The 18,054-nt window shown below is 38.5% G+C and overlaps 2 protein-coding genes across 2 annotated transcripts; both read left to right on the top strand.

Annotated features, from left to right (window-relative positions):
• The first annotated feature begins 505 nt into the window (after window positions 1–505).
• On the top strand, window positions 506–7,125 carry LOC148155910 (dehydrogenase/reductase SDR family member 11-like). The gene is made up of 7 exons (XM_088012082.1): window positions 506–711; window positions 2,246–2,455; window positions 4,018–4,112; window positions 5,303–5,432; window positions 6,626–6,718; window positions 6,803–6,868; window positions 6,959–7,125. The coding sequence occupies exons 1-7, from the start codon at window positions 580–582 to the stop codon at window positions 6,998–7,000; spliced, it is 768 nt and encodes a 255-aa protein (XP_087868208.1). The 5' UTR covers window positions 506–579; the 3' UTR covers window positions 7,001–7,125.
• Window positions 7,126–8,862: 1,737 nt separating this feature from the next.
• Window positions 8,863–16,178, top strand: LOC106907488 (dehydrogenase/reductase SDR family member 11-like). The gene is made up of 8 exons (XM_088012081.1): window positions 8,863–9,160; window positions 11,448–11,657; window positions 11,954–11,971; window positions 14,620–14,696; window positions 14,785–14,914; window positions 15,689–15,781; window positions 15,864–15,929; window positions 16,019–16,178. The coding sequence occupies exons 1-8, from the start codon at window positions 9,029–9,031 to the stop codon at window positions 16,058–16,060; spliced, it is 768 nt and encodes a 255-aa protein (XP_087868207.1). The 5' UTR covers window positions 8,863–9,028; the 3' UTR covers window positions 16,061–16,178.
• Window positions 16,179–18,054: the final 1,876 nt, after the last annotated feature.

Here is an 18,054-nt window from a genome sequence, read left to right as displayed (position 1 = left end):
GATTGTCCTTAATTTTGTTAGTTTGTCATTGTTATGTGAATTATTTTCATTTTGATATTAAAAAATACCAAAATTGTGCACATAAATGTATATTTCAGTCAGTCTGATGGTGTAATTTTTACATATTACATGACTGATGTTTTCTTAAGTTATTCAGCACTTCTTACCTAATACCTTCCTTACTGTTATGACTAATGACTCCAAGCCTGATTTAGTTTGATTGAACTTTGTGCTTGTTCTGCTAAACTCGGACCTTGCACAATCCTGCTTCTGGATGTAGAAGAGCGTGAGATCCAGGCTGTTAATACCAAAACATGCTGAGTCTACAATGACTATGCTGTGGTGGGTTACACAATTCTTTTCCTTCAACTCTCACATACTTTATCAAAGGTTCTCCATCCATCCATCCATCTATCCATTTATCATTAGAGCGAGGAGTGGCCTTGAACGCACCGCGCAGAATGGGGCGTCTCCGTGCAGCAGAACTCCGGACTATAAAGAACCCGGTGTTCTCCCGGCTCCCTCTGTCTCTTTCACTTGTCCTCGTTACCTGTAGTGAAGACCTGGCGTGAAGCTGTGATGGACCGCTGGAAGGGCAGAGTGGCTCTGGTGACCGGAGCTTCGGTCGGGATTGGAGCGACCATCGCCAAAGAACTGGTCCGGTACGGCATGACGGTGGTGGGCTGCGCGAGAAGCCTGGACAAAATTCAGGTTTGTTACACTTTGATTAAAAATAAAATAAAATAAATAAAATAAAATAAAATAAAATAAAAATTGTGAGCAATTTGATATAAAGTTCGAATTTTACGCAGCTTTATCAAAGCAAATGAGAATACTTTCACATAATAACAATAATAAAAATAAATAAAAGTAGTAGAGAGCTTAAATTATTCATGAAATTAGTAACAAAAATATTTATATATGTATATGTACAGAGTCGGATTTATGTTTAAGATTTCTTTCGACGTGTCGTGATTGCATAAGCTGGAGAACAGAGGGGCGTTTCAAATGTAATATAAGCTAACAAAACCTTGTAAATATACAATGGTCCTGTTATGCAATAGAATAAGCAGATCGGTTTACAGTTAAAATCCACCGGGACTGGTTTGTAGAAAACTGGGAGTTCCGCAGAGCCTCATGAGTTACACAATAAAGCAAATGTCTGCAGCAGGCTACAATTTGGGTCTTTATTGAGTTGGATGTCGTTGAAAAATTTTCAAATGATTCAAAAAGACAAAAGCACCTTCCAGAAGTTTGAAATTAAATATGAAATATGTTCAGTCTCTGTGTTAAAACAGTGTAAATTGTGAAGACAAAAGAGAACCTCGTGTCACCGGGATACAGAGAGTAATTTCCTGTACAGGTTAAAGTCCTCCTCAGATTAAATTGTGTAGTAAATATTTAATTATTCACTCATAAAACCATAAAATTGTTCAATTGCTTATTCTGGAAGGATCATGTATGTTACAATAAAAAAAGAAAAAGAAAAAGAAAAGAAAATCTGCCAAGAAGTTTTTTTTTAATCTTCAAATTAAAAAGCATTAAATCATTACAGTAAGAAATTATTTAAATTACAATTTTTCATGTTTTATTCTCTTTTCTGGAGTTTTCGGTGGAAATGTGGGGGTTGTTTAGCATTTTTTTAAAAATAGAAATCAGTTTTGTTATGCAGATCTAAAAAAAAAAACAAAGAAAAACTGCCCAAAAACCAAACATTTAAATCCATCTGCTCATTTTTGAATATGTTCTAACATATTCAGATCGACTATATGACATTGTGGTAAAATAGTAAAATGATGCCAGTTCTGAGTCAGCTAAAACTAAACAGCAAAGAAAACCTCTGCATATAAAATAAATACTTTTTTATTAATTGCATTCAATGCATAGTTGTGTATATATTTATGTATTTAATGACTGGGGTTTGTTTTACATTTATGTCTTTGTGTGAGGCTGCTGTAAAAGTTGGAATTTATTGATCTGTATAATCAGATCCTGTTCACCAAACATTAGCTCAACATTATCTAATTCAAATATTATATTAGTCTTTGAAAAATCCAGAACTGACTGCAGTGGAAACTAAGGAAGCAGATGTACACATCAGATGTATGCAGCTTTCCACGTCTTTTTATTTAAACTTCCATCCTTAAATAAAACTGAAAATTAGTTTCTTTAGCACAAGATTTTCAGTCACCATATTGTCAGAAGCTTCAATCAAATGTTTGCACAAACGTCTTCTTCGTTTCAGGCCTTGGCTGCGGAGTGTAAGAGCGCGGGCCACAGTGGCGTCCTGATCCCGATGAAGTGCGACCTGACCAACGCGGAGGACATCCAGTCCATGTTCGCAGCCATCAAAGCGCAGCACAAAGGCGTGGACGTTTGCATCAACAACGCCGGACTGGCTCACCCCGAGTCTCTGCTGAGCGGCAAAACCAGCGCCTGGAAGAACATGCTGGACGTAAGAACTCACTGTGGCTCAGAAAATCTGATGAGACATTGTTTTGAGGCTTTCAGGGACAGTTAAAATATTTTATGTCTGAGAAGGAGAAGGGAGAAACGAGTGAAATGAGCAGAGATAAAGATGGGCTAGTTCAGCTACCTGAGATTAACCAGAGATGGTTAAGATAAGTTAGTGAGACCGGAGGATTGTTCGCTCAACCCAGAGCAGGAATTAAAACAAAGTTAGAATCAAGAGAAACTCTTGTTAGTTCATCTGGAGAAACTCCTCACTCATAATTTAGCATTAAACTGCTAATAATTGAGCAAAAGCCAGAGAAATTCCTTTTAGTTTACAAATCTAGAACAAACTTACAAAGTACCATCATCTTTATCAGAACAGGAATCCAGAGAAACCCCTAAATTATGGACTATTTATTCTTAAACATGGGGAACTAATTTGTAGTTTTATACTTTGTTTTTCTTTTGCTCTTTCCTTTGGTTTGTTGTTTTGTTGCATTTCCTTCTAATTCATGTAAAGCACTTTGTTGCTGAAATAATATAAATATAAGAACCTCCATCCATCCATCCATCCATCCATCCATCCATCCATCCATCCATTTTCTTCCGCTTATCCGGGGTCGCGTCGCCGGGGCAGCAGCTTCAGAAGGGAGGCCCAGACTTCCCTCTCTCCAGCCACTTCTTCCAGCTCCTCCGGGGGAATCCCAAGGCGTTCCCAGGCCAGCCGAGAGACATAGTCCCGCCATTGTCCTGGGTCTTCCTCGGGGCCTCCTCCCGGTGGGACATGCCCGGAACACCTCACCAGGGAGGCGTCCAGGAGGCATCCTTACCAGATGCCCGAGCCTCAACTGGCTCCTCTCGACGTGGAGGAGCAGCTGCTCTACTCTGAGTCCCTCCCGGATGACCGAGCTTCTCACCCTATCTCTAAGGGAGAGCCCAGCCACCCTGCAGAGGAAACCCATTTCAGCCGCTTGTATCCGTGACCTCGTTCTTTTGGTCATGACCCAAAGCTCATGACCATAGATGAGGGTAGGAACTTAGATCGACCGGTAAATCGAGAGCTTCGCTCTTTGACTCAGCTCTCTCTTCACCACGACGGACCGGTACAGCGCCCGCTTTACAGCAGACGCTGCGCCAATCCGCCTGTCGATCTCCCGCTCCCTTCTTCCCTCATTCGTGAACAAGATCCCCAGATACTTAAACTCCTCCACTTGACCTTTCCCTTCCTTACCTGCTATGATGCCAATAACAATAAACGTGTATATATATATATATATATATATATATATATATATATATATATATATATATATATATATATATATTTTTTTTTTTTTTTTTTTTTTTTTTAATTTTAAGAATCTTCTTAGTTTTTTGGCATTTGGTAAATAGAAATAATTTTTATAACTCTGCCAAAGCTAAAAGAAGGTGGTCTAATTTAACTTCATACAATAAGAGAAAAATAATGTCTGTTTCAATTAACTAAGAGACACTAAAATGTCTTCCACAGAGCAATTTTCCACGTGTTCATTCTCTGCACGTCATTCGCTTGTTGTTTTGCAGGTGAACGTTATGGCTCTGAGCATCTGCACTCGTGAGGCGTACCAGTCCATGAAAGAACGTAACATTGATGATGGGCACATCATCAACCTGAACAGGTACGCTTTCATTTTACTCATTTGTTTTCTTTGCCTTACAGACAGTAATAATAACTGACCGGGTCTTTTTTGCAGCGGAGAGCGAACTGTTCACGCTAACTTAGCCTCTGGTTCATTAAATATCACAGAAGTAATAATATGTAACTGGAACCTTATTGTAATTAATTCAGTCTTTTAACATATTTCTCTTCTTTTTCATTTTAAGTCTAGTTATTGGCATCAGCTACCCTGTCATTTGCTTTATCTAGGCAAAAAAAAGCATCAATAAGCACAGAATGAGTGAGATAAGTATACTTTATATGAGAAAGAAAAACAAAAAAGAGTACAGTTATAGTTAAATAGATAATAGTTAATAGCAGGACTGGATTAATATTCATTTCAAGGGGAAATAGAATCAAAGGAAGTAATTAAAGTTAATAGCAGTGATAACTCCAGCAATGTCTTTTGTTTAAAAGAGACATCCTTAAACTGAAAGGAAAAAGTTGAAGAACTTTAAAAGAATCATATAAGCAGTTCCACGGCTGGACTATTATTATTATTGCTTAGTGGAATCAGAGATGTGGATAACTTATGATGCATGCTGGTGTTATTATGGTGCTCAGACTGGAATTGCTATTAATATTTGAGTTCATATAATATATGTACTGTAGATATCATTGAGGGCGTGGAGGGGGATATTTTTGTTTGAATGTCATACTGATATGTTTAAAAATCTAGGTTAATTAAAATGAAGAATTGATTTTAAAAATTTGGAAAAAAAAACAAAAAAAAAAAACAGAAAAGGTACAGGGTTAAACAGGGAAGCACTAAGTAAGGCATACATTTTATAGAAGAGACATACAAATAGTCTGTACAAAGTTAATGGCATCGTTTGTTCTGCCAGAAGAACAACGGAGCTAAACTCAAAAGCACTACTGTCAATGGAAAATGATAACCGGCCACTCAGAGTTAATGGCAGCAACAGTAAATTCTGTGTTTTGATGAACAAGCAAAGCAAACAAAATCCAAGCGTGTGGTTGCTTATGAAAAGACTGCTGAGTTAAATGAGAGTCTTCTGGCACAGAACGTCTGATCCTGTTCTCTCATTTTATTGGGATGTTTTTGTCACTTTTGTGGTGGGGATATATCAGTAGTTCTTTGTAATGTGTTTGACTCTCATAACCCTCAAATATCCTTCCTCTCTCTTCCAGCATCTGTGGACACATTGTGATTAACAGCGGCGATATCCATTTCTACACGGCCACCAAGTACGCCGTGTCCGCCCTGACCGAAGGCCTGAGGCAGGAGCTCAGAGAGGCCAAGACTCACATCAGAGCCACGGTGACGTTTCAGTGCCATTCATTTAGAAACTGGGGCTGGGACTTTATTCCGTCAATTGTACCGCGCTGAAAATTATAACGTGATTAGCTTAGCGTACAGTTGTTCCAGTCGGAACCTTTTGGATTCGCGTGTTTCTGGTACGCTCGTAAATCTGACGCACAAGCGACATCCACAAACAACAAAGCTGCTTCTCTTGACCGACTCAAGGTTAATTTCTCTGTAAAAAAAAAAAAAAAATCTGATGGAACGTAGAAAAGTTTGCTGTATTCAAGTCGTGCTTAAAGGAGTTAACCAATCAACGAAGCTGTTCCAGCCTAACATAGCATCTGAATGCTAATCATGTAGCAGCAGCACAGACATCCCTAACGGCAATTTCATCATCCACAGTCTGCATTTCTAAAAGAATTTTGAAAGAACTTACTTGTATGATCAGAGGTACTTAAAACACTGAATTTGTATAACAGCATTTTGTACCAATCTGATGGTTCATCCATCCATTTTCTGTACACCCTTGTCTCTTAGTGGGGTCAGGAGGGTTGCCGGTGTGTGTCTCCAGCTAATGTTCCGGACGAGAGGCAGTGTACACTCTGGACAGATCCAATCTGATGGTTGAATAACCTAAATAACACATTATATAATTACATAATAAATATCTTTATTTTTTTCGCTCAAAAGTATTTTAAATTGAAAATTTAGCTTATTTTGTCTCAATATGGTTTTGATTAAAGTGCTACGAATTGTATTTAACTCGATAGAAAATCTGAATCGTGTCCCACCACTATTGAAAACGCACCTTTTGCACACAGTTAGCCTCCAATGAGTCAGATTATGATCTGCCCATGTTGATAGATCCACCACGCCCATAACGAACTCCCTCAGAACATCGTAGTGGTGACCAGGTTTAAAGCCGAGGCCGTCAGTCATCTTTTCATTCCTATTTATGTGGCGCGGCCCTGTGAAGGTGTGTTTGTTGACAAAAAGGTTCACGACTCGAGCTGCTTTGTCTCTGACAGATTTCTTGCTGCTTGAAATGCACGACTTGCTGCTGAGTTCGACTTATTATTCTTTCAGTTCATGCAGTAGTTTTTGGAATTGATCCTCAAAGATTCAGGTCCGACCAGTTCTGCAGTCTCTGATAGGACAGACATCTTTTTACGTCCTAACGTTAACTGACTGTCCTCTTGTCTCTTCAGTCCATTTCTCCTGGCATAGTAGAGACTGAATTTGCTCATCGTTTCTACAGCGAAACCCCTGACAAAGCCACTGCAACATATTCTCAGCTTAAGGTAAGCATATTTAAAAAAGCATACATTAATACACTTGATACTTTTTACAGAGAAAAGCAGTAAAGCCTTTATCTTATTTTACAGCCGTTGGAGGCGATAGACGTTGCTAACGCCGTGGTTTATGTCCTGAGTGCCCCGCCTCATGTTCAGGTAGTTGGTTTTTCTTTCTTTGCATTTTTCAGTTCTGAAGGATTGTCTTTTACTTTTCTTTGTCTGAGTGACTCCACCTTGTTTTTCCAGGTGGGAGATGTTGTGTTACGACCTGTGGAACAGCAGATGTGATGTAGAACCATGTGACGGCTGCATTTACACACAACTCACTCTTCAGATGATCTCCTTACTTCTTCTATGAAATTAACAATTTTAATCTCCAGTTTAAAGAATAAAAGTCTGATTTTAAGGTGGAACGTGTCGCTGCTGAGTGTGTGTTTTTTTTAAGTGCTTTGGATAAACCTTCACAGCCCTGGGATCTTTCCAACATTTTGTCTTATTAAAACAGTAAACTTGAAAAGATTATAATAACTTTTTTGAAATGAATGAAATCTTGATTTCAAACATACAGTGGCTTGAAAAGGTATTCATATCATTTTGTGTCACATTACAACCGCAAACATGAATATATTTTATTGGAATTTAATATGAAAAACCAACATAAGATGGTATATAATCATGAAATAGAAAATTATACATGATTCAAAACACTTTTTTACAAAGAAAAAACTGAAAACTGGAAAAAGTGCAAAAGTATTCAGCTCCCGAGTGCAACCATTTGTCTTTAGAAGTTTCCTGATGAGTGCTAATGACTAAGTAAAGCCCACCTGTGTGTAATCTAATGTCAGTACAAATTCAGATGATTATTCAGAGGATGTAAGGGACCAAACAACATCATGAGGTCCAAGGAACGCAGCAGTGTGGAGAAAATTACAGCAGGCCGAGGCTGTAGAAAGATTTCCTAAACTTTGAACACACCACTGTTCAATCCATCATCCAGAAACGGAAAGACATGAGACTGGGGCAGAACCTCACCTTCCAGGAGGACAACCACCCTAAACTTAAGCCAGAGCTACAATAGAATAATGTTGGAATCACATGTTATAATGGTCCAGTCAAAGTCCACACTTAAACCCAATCAAGAATCTGTGGAGAGATCTGAGCAGTTTTCCATCTAATCAGACTGAGATTCAAGGGTTTTGCAAAGAAGAATGGGTAAAAATTTCAGTGGATACACAAAGCTAATTTCTGCCTCACAATTGTATAACATTTTGTGTTTGTCTTTCACATTGAATTCCAATGAAATATTTTTAAGCTTGTGGTTGTAATGTGACAAAACATTGAAAAGTTCAAGGGGTATAAATACTTTTGCATGCCACTGTATAAACAACAAATGTTTATGAGGAAATGAAAACAAAGGGGGGCAAACTTAATGCAGTGCTATAGATGTTTAGAAATGCATTAGGCTATAAAAGTGAACACACTGTTCCCTGAAAAAGTATTTCAGTGAATCTTTTAATCTCTTACTTCTGCTTCAAGCTTGTGGTTATTGTTATTGTGTTGTACTTTTTACTTTTATTTGAGTAATTGTGTCATGTAGCAGCACTTCTTTACTTGAGTAAAATCTATGGATACTCCAAATAACTTCAATGAATGATGAACACGTTTTTTAAAAAAACTAAAATAACAACAGCCACAGAGACATACTTGCAGTTTTTGTGAAAGTTTATTATGTTTAATACTGAAATTAACTGATTTGGGGCCAGGGGGAATCTTTTGCTTAATTTAGTTATTTTGTGATTATGTTATTTACAAGAATTATTTTAATTTTGATATTCATAATTTGGTCCGTCTGATAATGTAATTTTTACATGTTACATGACTGATGTTTTCTTAAGTTATTCAGCACTTCCTACCTAATATCTTCTTTACTGTTATGACTAATGACTCCAAGCCGGATTCAGTTTGATTGAACTTTGTGCTTGTTCTGCTAAAGTCGGAACTTGCACAATCCTGCTTGTTAGAGCGTGAGATCCAGGCTGTTAATAAGCATAACTGAGTCTACAATGACTATGCTGTGGTGGGTTACGCAATTCGGCCCTGCTGTCTTCCCTTTCAACTCTGACGTACTTTATCAAAAGGCTCTCCATCCATCCATTCATCCATCCATCCATCATTGGAGCGAGGAGTGGCCTTGAACGCACCGCGCAGAATGGGAAGCAGATCTCCGGACTATAAAGAACCAGGTGTTCTCCCGGCTCCCTCTGTCTCTTTCACTTGTCCTCGTTACCTGTAGTGAAGACCTACCGTGAAGCTGTGATGGACCGCTGGAAGGGCAGAGTGGCTCTGGTGACCGGAGCTTCGGTCGGGATTGGAGCGACCATCGCCAAAGAACTGGTCCGGTACGGCATGACGGTGGTGGGCTGCGCGAGAAGCCTGGACAAAATTCAGGTTTGTTGCACTTTGCTCTTTTTTCTGTCTTTTTTTCTGGCAGCTCATCCAAGGATTCCTGTGTTCACCTCGGATCTTACTGTTGAGCTTTCAGTAGTTGACAAAACACAGGCGGATACTGCCGTCTTTCTTCTTTACTACTACAACTGGGGAGGCTTAGGGATTTCTACTCTCACGGATCACCTGACTATCCACCAGCTCGGCCTTTACACCCTCATACTCTTAGGGAAGAGTAAACCTCTGATGTACCGGTACTTTATTTAGCAGAGGGATTTCATGGGTAGACAAAGTACTGTGTCTCACAGTACAAAAGTACTGTGAGATACAGTACTTTTGAAAATGTACTGTGTCAACCAGCAGTGAATCCAAACACTTGTATTCAGGACCACTTCAGCCATGACCTACTTCTTCTGAAATGTGGCTCCACAAAGCAGAAGGAACTAGATTCCCGCCTGCTGATATGCAGCTGCAGCCTCTCCTTGTATGAGAATGGGATGCTACGAGACATGATTCAGCCCTTGGCTGACAACAGTTTCTGGCAATGTGACCGGGTTTTTGGCAACTCCCACAAATAGTAGGGGTCGTTCTGTTCGGTTGTGGGGACCTAGAGGTGGGTTGTACGATCAACAGATTTTGAGAGAGCATGTTAATCTGTTCCTGCTGATTTAACACATTTCCTTTACTTCTGACAAATCAGAAGCTCTTGGAACAACTTCTAAATTTGGCCTGCTACTTTGGGAATTGTACTGCACAATACGATGGCACAGAATAGCTCCTTTTTCTCGCTTCGGCTGTCTGTCCCTCCTGTTCCCACCTGCTTGCTTTTCTTCCTTATGTACAGAAGTGTAAAAATCTGGATTGTCTCCAATCAGCCTTTACAACTTTCTACATATGGTAGGATTATGAACATGTTCAGCAAACTGGTCTCTTGAAAGCATGGCAACATTAGCAACAACATTTCCAATAATCTTTTCTGTTAAATAAAAAAGTGGATGGGAAAACTCCTGCAATGATTCACCCTCTTTCTGTTTTCTAGAAAAAATAAAAAATAAAAATCCTGCAAAGTGGTCTGAGACAGCAGCTCTATAACTGGCACTTTTGCTGAAGATAGAGGAATCTAGTTCTAGCAGAAGTGGAATCTAGTTCTACCAGAAGTAGATGGTACAGAATTTCAATCTGATATGCTTTTCTTTAAGTTTCTGATTCTCCTCTTGAAGATGCCGACTCGTATCCTTCAGTTCTCATCTGCCACGGTTCCTTAGCAGAGAATTCCTTTCACGAAAAAAAGGGAACCAAAGACAAATTTAATCCATCTTAACCCTGTCCAATTCAATGAACCAGCTAGATTTGAACTACTACAAGCACACCCCACTGCCTTACAATCCTGCCAGCAACGCCAGATGGTGACCTGAGGTACAATTACCACTAAGTATATAGTGAGTTGTAGAACCTCAAATTCTCTTTTCACCAGACATTTACACAGATTATTTTGAAAGAATTAACAGTTAGATGTATTTTTATTTGGTTCACAAAGTGCAAAAATTCCCTGATTTAAGACAAAGTGTAATCACGGTATAAATAAATATTCTGTATAAACATTGTGTTATACAGGGGTGAAAACCCCCCAGCTATAAACAGAGTACGATGCTGGCCCTGGGAACCTCTTAGCTGAAATGTTTGAGTAAAGTAGACTGATTGGGGGAGAAATAAAAAAGAAATCATTACTGTTTAAACTTTACCTTTAATAACATAAAGTTACCTCATTTTTAAAGTGCAATCAGTAATACTTTTATAACAAATTTATATCAGTAATGATTTCTTGGTTAATGTCAAGTTGTCATAACAAAGACATTTTGAATAATGTCAACTTTGTATTAAAAGTGTCATAATTTACCGAATGACGCTTTATGACAACAGTCATAAATATTCATGAAGGCTTATTCATGTTAATGATATGTGTTTATGACAGTGTCATGTCAGTCTTATTCAACCCCCTTCAAATAAAGTGTTACCCCACTAACTAACTGAAATATTGTCTTCACCTAAGAAAAAGGCAGAATTGACTAAATTAACATTAGAAACTAGGAAGCAAATGTAGGATTACACACTAGATGTATATAGCTTTCCACGTCTTTTATGGAATTGTCTTGAATCTAAACTTCCACCACTAAACAGAAAATATATTTTGCACAAGGAATCTATATTGTCTGTTCCTATTGTCTGTTTTGCCAGAAGTTCCAGCCAAATGTTTGCACAAAGTAAAACCACAACTACTACTTTATTTCAGGCCTTGGCTGTAGAGTGTAAGAACGCAGGCCACAGTGGCGTCCTGATCCCGATGAAGTGCGACCTGACCAACGCGGAGGACATCCAGTCCATGTTCGCAATCATCAAAGCGCAGCACAAAGGCGTGGACGTTTGCATCAACAACGCCGGACTGGCTCACAATGAGCCTCTGCTGAGTGGCAAAACCAGCGCCTGGAAGAACATGCTGGACGTAAGAACTCACTGTGGCTCAGAAAATCTGATGAGACATTGTTTTGAGGCTTTCAGGGACAATTAAAATATTTTATGTCTGAGAATGAGAAGGAGAAGGGAGAAACGAGTGAAATGAGCAGAGATAAAGATGGGCTAGTTCAGCTACCTGAGGTTAACCAGAGGTGGTTAAGATAAGTTAGTGAGGCCTTGACACTAAATACCCCTATACAATGTTGCACAAAATTTGATGCTAAAATACATAAAAACACACATTTATTCTTTGTATATTTACATTAGACACCTGTTGTTTTGCAGGTGAACGTTATGGCTTTGTATGAGGGACCGTTTAGGACAAAATTTACGTTTTGTCTCTCACACACTACCAAAAACTCTCGCATACTCCAAAAAAGTAGCCACGCACACTCAAAAAAATTACGTTTCGTCTCTCACACACTACCAAAAGGTCTCGCATAATCCAAAAAAGTAGCCACGCACACTCAAATAAATTACGTTTTGTCTCTCACACACTACCAAAAACTCTCGCACACTCAAAAAAATTACGTTTTGTCTCTCACACACTACCAAAAACTCTCGCATACTCCAAAAAATAGCCACGCACACTCAAAAAACACTAAAATGTCACACACACACAAACGTTAACTTTCTCGCTCACATACACTACTATCAGCTCGCTCACATACACTGTACTAACAGCTCGCACATTCACAAACGTTAACTTTCTCGCACACACACTACTATCAGCTCGCTCACATACACTGTACTAACAGCTCGCACATTCACAAACGTTAACTTTCTCGCTCACATACACTACTACCAGCTCGCTCACATACACTGTACTAACAGCTCGCACATTCACAAACGTTAACTTTCTCGCTCACATACACTACTACCAGCTCGCTCACATACACTGTACTAACAGCTCGCACATTCACAAACGTTAACTTTCTCGCTCACATACACACAAACGTTAACTTTCTCGCTCACATACACTACTACCAGCTCGCGCACATACACTACTACCACCTCGCGCACATACACTACTACCAGCTCGCGCACATACACTACTACCAGCTCGCTCACATACACTGTACTAACAGCTCGCACATTCACAAACGTTAACTTTCTCGCTCACATACACTACTACTAGCTCGCTCACATACACTGTACTAACAGCTCGCACATTCACAAACGTTAACTTTCTCGCTCACATACACACAAACGTTAACTTTCTCGCTCACATACACTACTACCAGCTCGCGCACATACACTACTACCAGCTTGCGCACATACACACAAACGTTAACTTTCTCGCTCACATACACTACTAACAGCTCGCACACACACACAGACGTTTATCTCTCACATACACAAGACTAAAGTTGAACACACACACACAGTACTAAGACTCGTTTTTTGAATGTGTGAGAGCGAGACTTTTTTTGAATGTGTGAGAGCGAGACTCTTTTTGAATGTGTGAGAGCGAGACTCTTTTTGAATGTGTGAGAGTTGTCACGGAAGAGGCGGGGCATAATTTTTGGATCAAACTGCGCATGCGTAGATCCTAAACTATAAGTTTCGATTGTTGACTCACTGTATGTTCTATTACTTAATATATTTGTGCTTTTAAATATATATAGAACGTTTAACTTTCTTGTAGATTAAATGTGCTATAGAAATAAATGAATCTGATTGATTAAAAATAGCAAAATTGCTGTAGTACAATCTGTCCACTGGGTGCCAGCATTACAGGAATTATTAAGAGGTCTTGTGAGAAATTCTGTTCCCCCGTGAAAATCTGTTCCCCCTGTGACGGGAGCGCGCATTGCAGCCAGAGATGCGGATCCGGTGAATCTGACCATTTTCACGGCGCTTCTGATCGATTTCTCGGTAAAAACTACTCATATGATCATGTCAATGTGTAACTTTCAGTTTAATCGGCAGCTATCAACATAAAAATACATACATAAATAAACGAGGTCTGGTGTGGAGGTCTTTTTTCGCTGTTTTGTATTATTTTGAAAGCGAAGAAAATCGATCTTTTTTCAGCTTTTGTCTCGTAAGCCTGACAAATAAAAGTCAGTCAACAAACACAGGTTCCCAACACGTAGTGTGCATTTATAATTTTTCATTTCTGATGAAGGAGGAAGGAGATTAATATACCTGCAAGATCTTTTACTTTGTTTTCAAAATATTTGCACTATGTTTGACATTTGTCCTTAACATAGTTTAATATAAGGTAGCTATTGAAAGATAGTTTCAATATATTTATATATATTTAAAAGCACAAATATACTAAGTAATAGAACATACAGTGAGTCAACAATCGAAACTTATAGTTTAGGATCTACGCATGCGCAGTTTGATCCAAAAATTATGCCCCGCCTCTTCCGTGACAACTCTCACACATTCAAAAAGAGTCTCGCTCTCACACATTCAAAAAAAGTCTCGCTCTCACACATTCAAAAAAAGTCTCGCTCTCACACATTCAAAAAACCAGTCTTAGTACTGTGTGTGTGTGTTCAACTTTAGTCTTGTGTATGTGAGAGATAAACGTCTGTGTGTGTGTGCGAGCTGTTAGTAGTGTATGTGAGCGAGAAAGTTAACGTTTGTGTGTATGTGCGCGAGCTGGTAGTAGTGTATGTGAGCGAGCTGGTAGTAGTGTGTGTGCGAGAAAGTTAACGTTTGTGAATGTGCGAGCTGTTAGTACAGTGTATGTGAGCGAGCTGATAGTAGTGTATGTGAGCGAGAAAGTTAATGTTTGTGTGTGTGTGACATTTTAGTATTTTTTGAGTGTGTGTGGCTATTTTTTTGGAGTATGCGAGAGTTTTTGGTAGTGTGTGAGAGACGAAACGTAATTTTTTTGAGTGTGCGTGGCTACTTTTTTGGAGTATGCGAGAGTTTTTGGTAGTGTGTGAGAGACAAAACGTAAATTTTGTCCTAAACGGCCCCTCATAGCTTTGAGCATCTGCACTCGTGAAGCGTACCAGTCGATGAAAGAACGGAACATTGATGATGGTCACATCATCAACCTGAACAGGTACGCTTAGGTGCTTATGAAAACTCAACTTAGTTCAATATCAGTAAATGTCGCCTGGGTAACCCTTAGATGTCTTTCTCCATTTCAGCATCTGTGGGCACATTGTAGTTAACAGCAGTATTTTCCATTTCCTCACTGCCACCAAGTACGCCGTGACCGCCCTGACCGAAGGCGTAAGACAGGAGCTCAGAGAGGACAAGACTCACATCAGAGTTACAGTGAGGCTTCAGTGTTCAATTTTGCTTAAAAAAATATTTGGGACCCTGGAAAAGACTATTATTGTATACATGCTAGCTTTTACACTGCAGCTAACATAGCCTCTCATTAATGCTGAGGCTAGTTAGCATAGCCACCGATGAGGACGAATGAACGGTTTTCCTGTAACGGTAAATTATTTCTCCGCCATTGGCACATTTAGCAGCGAGTACATGAGATGGATTGACAGTGCTAAGACCGTCCTCCTGGCTCTGATTGGTTGTTTTTAATCGGAGCGATGCATTTCTCCAGACGCTCAATAGCAGCTCGTGGAGGAGATCGACCTTTTCACAGATTATATTTATTTCTTACCATACAGTCATAACATGGTGACAGTTTTAACAAATATGCAAAAAAATCAAAATAAAATTATATATATATATATTTTTTTTTTTTTTTTTTTTTAATTTTATGAAAGTTACATGGGGCACCTTTAAGGCTAAGGTGATCATTCATATTTTCATTCCTGTTTGTGTAGCAGAGCCCTGTGAAGGTGTGTTTATTGGCGAAAAAGTTCATAATTCAAGGCGGTTTGTTTCTGAAATGACAGATTTATTGGCTTTTGAAATGCATGACTTGCTGCTGAATACAACTTATTGTTCTTTCAGGTTTTTAAAACATTTTTTGAATTGATCTTCAAAGATTCAGGCCACTATTTTTAGACGTCTTTTTAAGTCGTTAAAAGTTAATGTTAACTGATGTAAAATCATAACTGTGTTGTCCTCTTTTCTCTTCAGTCCATTTCTCCTGGCCTAGTTGAGACTGAATTTGCTTATCGTCTCCATAGCGAAACCCCTGGTAAAGCTAAGGAAACATATTCTCAGCTTAAGGTAAGCATATTTAAAAAAACATGTTAATACACTTGATACTTTTTACAGAGAAAAGCAGTAAAGCCTTTATCTTATTTTACAGCCATTGGAGGTGACAGACGTTGCTAACGCCGTGGTTTATGTCCTGAGTGCCCCGCCTCATGTTCAGGTAGTTGGTTTTTCTTTCTTTACATGTTTCAGTTCTAAAGAATTGTCTTTTGCTTTTCTTTGTCTGAGTAACTCCACCTTGTTTTCCAGATTGGAGAAATGTTGTTGCGACCTGTGGAGCAGCAGGCCTGATGTTGAACCATGTGATGGCTGCAATTACACACCACTCACTCTTCAGATGATCTTCATCTGTGAAATTAATGATGTTAATCTCCAATTAAAAGAATAAAAGTCTGATTTTAAGGTGGAATGTGTCGCTGCTGATCTTTTTATAAGGGCTTTGTAAACGCATTCACAACTCTGGAATGTTTCCACATTTGTTTTTAATGTTAATCCTAAATATTAAAACCATTAATTTAAATGGAATTTAATTGCTTTTTGAAGGGTTAATACTTTTAATTGTGCTCTTTCAAAATAAATTATTATATTTTGCTAGCTTGGAATTTAATGATCTTTAAAAATGAACACATTTTTGTTGTTTGCAACAACAAAAATATTTCAGCATTTTAATCTTTCACTTCTGCTTCCAGCTTGACACATATTTGATTGCATTGTTTATTACTATTATTATTATTATTATTATTATTATTATTATTATTATTAATCACCATAGTTTTTTTTGTTTTGTTCACCTTCTTGTCCTTTAAGATTTCACCACGCTTTATTTCGTGTAACTTTCTGCCACTCTGAGTGTCCCCTTCTATGGCCGAATCATAACTGTGTTGAGAAATTCCCTGTCTGCAGCGTAATGGGGCAACTTCACCTGCTGAAGTTCAAATTCATCTCTCAAAGAGAGACATGACTCCAGAGTCTATTTTAGGATCAAAGAAAGGCTGTTATCAGTTTTATTATGACTGTTCATGGCGTGCGCTGTCAGCACATGCCATGAACAGTGAGCCAACGGTGGCTAACTGGAGTTTATTCTTTCTTTTGTTTTTTTTCCCTCTTCCAAACTTTTACCTTGAAGTTATCTCAGGTATTAAGAGCTCCAAATTATGTGTGAAACCTTGAGCTTATATTTCAGATAGAGATCGTTGATAGACATTCTGATTGAATCAGTTAAGCCTTTAAGATTATACATGTTTGTAGAGAGAGAGAAAAATATCTTCAAATCACAGAATATTTGAATTTTAACACCCACATCTTGGCTTTAGATTCTGTGTTTAATGGTAAATTAAGTTCACCACATTAGACAAAAATAAAAATTAAAAATAATAATAATAAAAAGAAGAAGTGTCACCTTCTGAAGAAGCTTGTTAAGCTTTTTTGAAGGTAATTCAACAAAAATTCCGGGGGAAATGTAGGTTAGCTTCTAAATGAGAAGGATAGGGTTAGCAAAATTCAGTTAGCTAATCTATTTATCTATAACTACCATATCAAACATTCTAAAATGTAAAGAGGTTAGTTTTATATAGTATCAGACAAAAGGGGAGGTGTGTCTTTTTATACGATAAATGCTAGCAAGTAGCTTAGCAGAAACGGAAAAAAAGGCCCGTTTGTTCATATTTCTTAGGTTTTCGCACGAGACCGGATGTGGTCATTACATCACGAGAGCGTCAATGAGGTGAGAAGCTTCAGGATGAGGACCATGGAATGGGGTGGGGGGCAGATAGTGATCGAGGTTGGGTGTCAGAATCCACCCGCAAACTATTTTTATTGAATAGCTGGTGGGTGGATGGTCCCTAATCGAACCAATGCGTCCTGGAGCGAGTACAGTCTGTCTAGCCACTGTCTCTGACAGCGCACGCCAGGAAAAGCCATGGTAATAAATCACGGAGATAATATCTGTCAAATGTTCAACTTTAAGCTGCAGGAGTAAAACTGGAAATTCGGAGTTTATGAGAAGAATTATCCAACCAATTTTGTGGATAAAGGTTGATAGAGACAGAAAGCTTTTTAAGTCACTATTTTCCACATGTAATGATATTGATGTCTCTTTATTATTTAAGGTCAATGTCTAATTTCTTTGAATAGTTTTATGATTCAAGGAATCATGCAATCTGCCTGCTGCCAGGAAATCATAAAAAGTAGAATGTCCGTCCACAAGTTTGCAAACTCATCCAGCAGTTCACCTCTGAATTACTAAAAAAAAATTAAGAAGAAATGAAAAAATTTCTTTTTAAATG

This window comes from Poecilia mexicana, unplaced genomic scaffold (genome assembly GCF_051168715.1).
Source record: "Poecilia mexicana isolate PSO_F unplaced genomic scaffold, ASM5116871v1 scaffold_13, whole genome shotgun sequence".
Classification (NCBI taxonomy): Eukaryota; Metazoa; Chordata; class Actinopteri; order Cyprinodontiformes; family Poeciliidae; genus Poecilia; species Poecilia mexicana.
The sequence above is the reverse complement of the archived record's forward strand: the minus strand, read 5'-3'. Positions and strand labels throughout refer to the sequence as shown.

Excerpts from the sequence above, each read along its gene's own strand:
- LOC148155910 (XM_088012082.1), top strand. The coding sequence starts at position 580 with ATGGACCGCTGGAAGGGCAGAGTGGCTCTGGTGACCGGAGCTTCGGTC. Across the intron at positions 712-2,245 it reads GAAGCCTGGACAAAATTCAG|GCCTTGGCTGCGGAGTGTAA; the intron begins GTTTGTTACACT and ends TCTTCGTTTCAG. Across the intron at positions 6,719-6,802 it reads CAACATATTCTCAGCTTAAG|CCGTTGGAGGCGATAGACGT; the intron begins GTAAGCATATTT and ends CTTATTTTACAG.
- LOC106907488 (XM_088012081.1), top strand. The coding sequence starts at position 9,029 with ATGGACCGCTGGAAGGGCAGAGTGGCTCTGGTGACCGGAGCTTCGGTC. Across the intron at positions 9,161-11,447 it reads GAAGCCTGGACAAAATTCAG|GCCTTGGCTGTAGAGTGTAA; the intron begins GTTTGTTGCACT and ends ACTTTATTTCAG. Across the intron at positions 14,915-15,688 it reads AGACTCACATCAGAGTTACA|TCCATTTCTCCTGGCCTAGT; the intron begins GTGAGGCTTCAG and ends TTTTCTCTTCAG.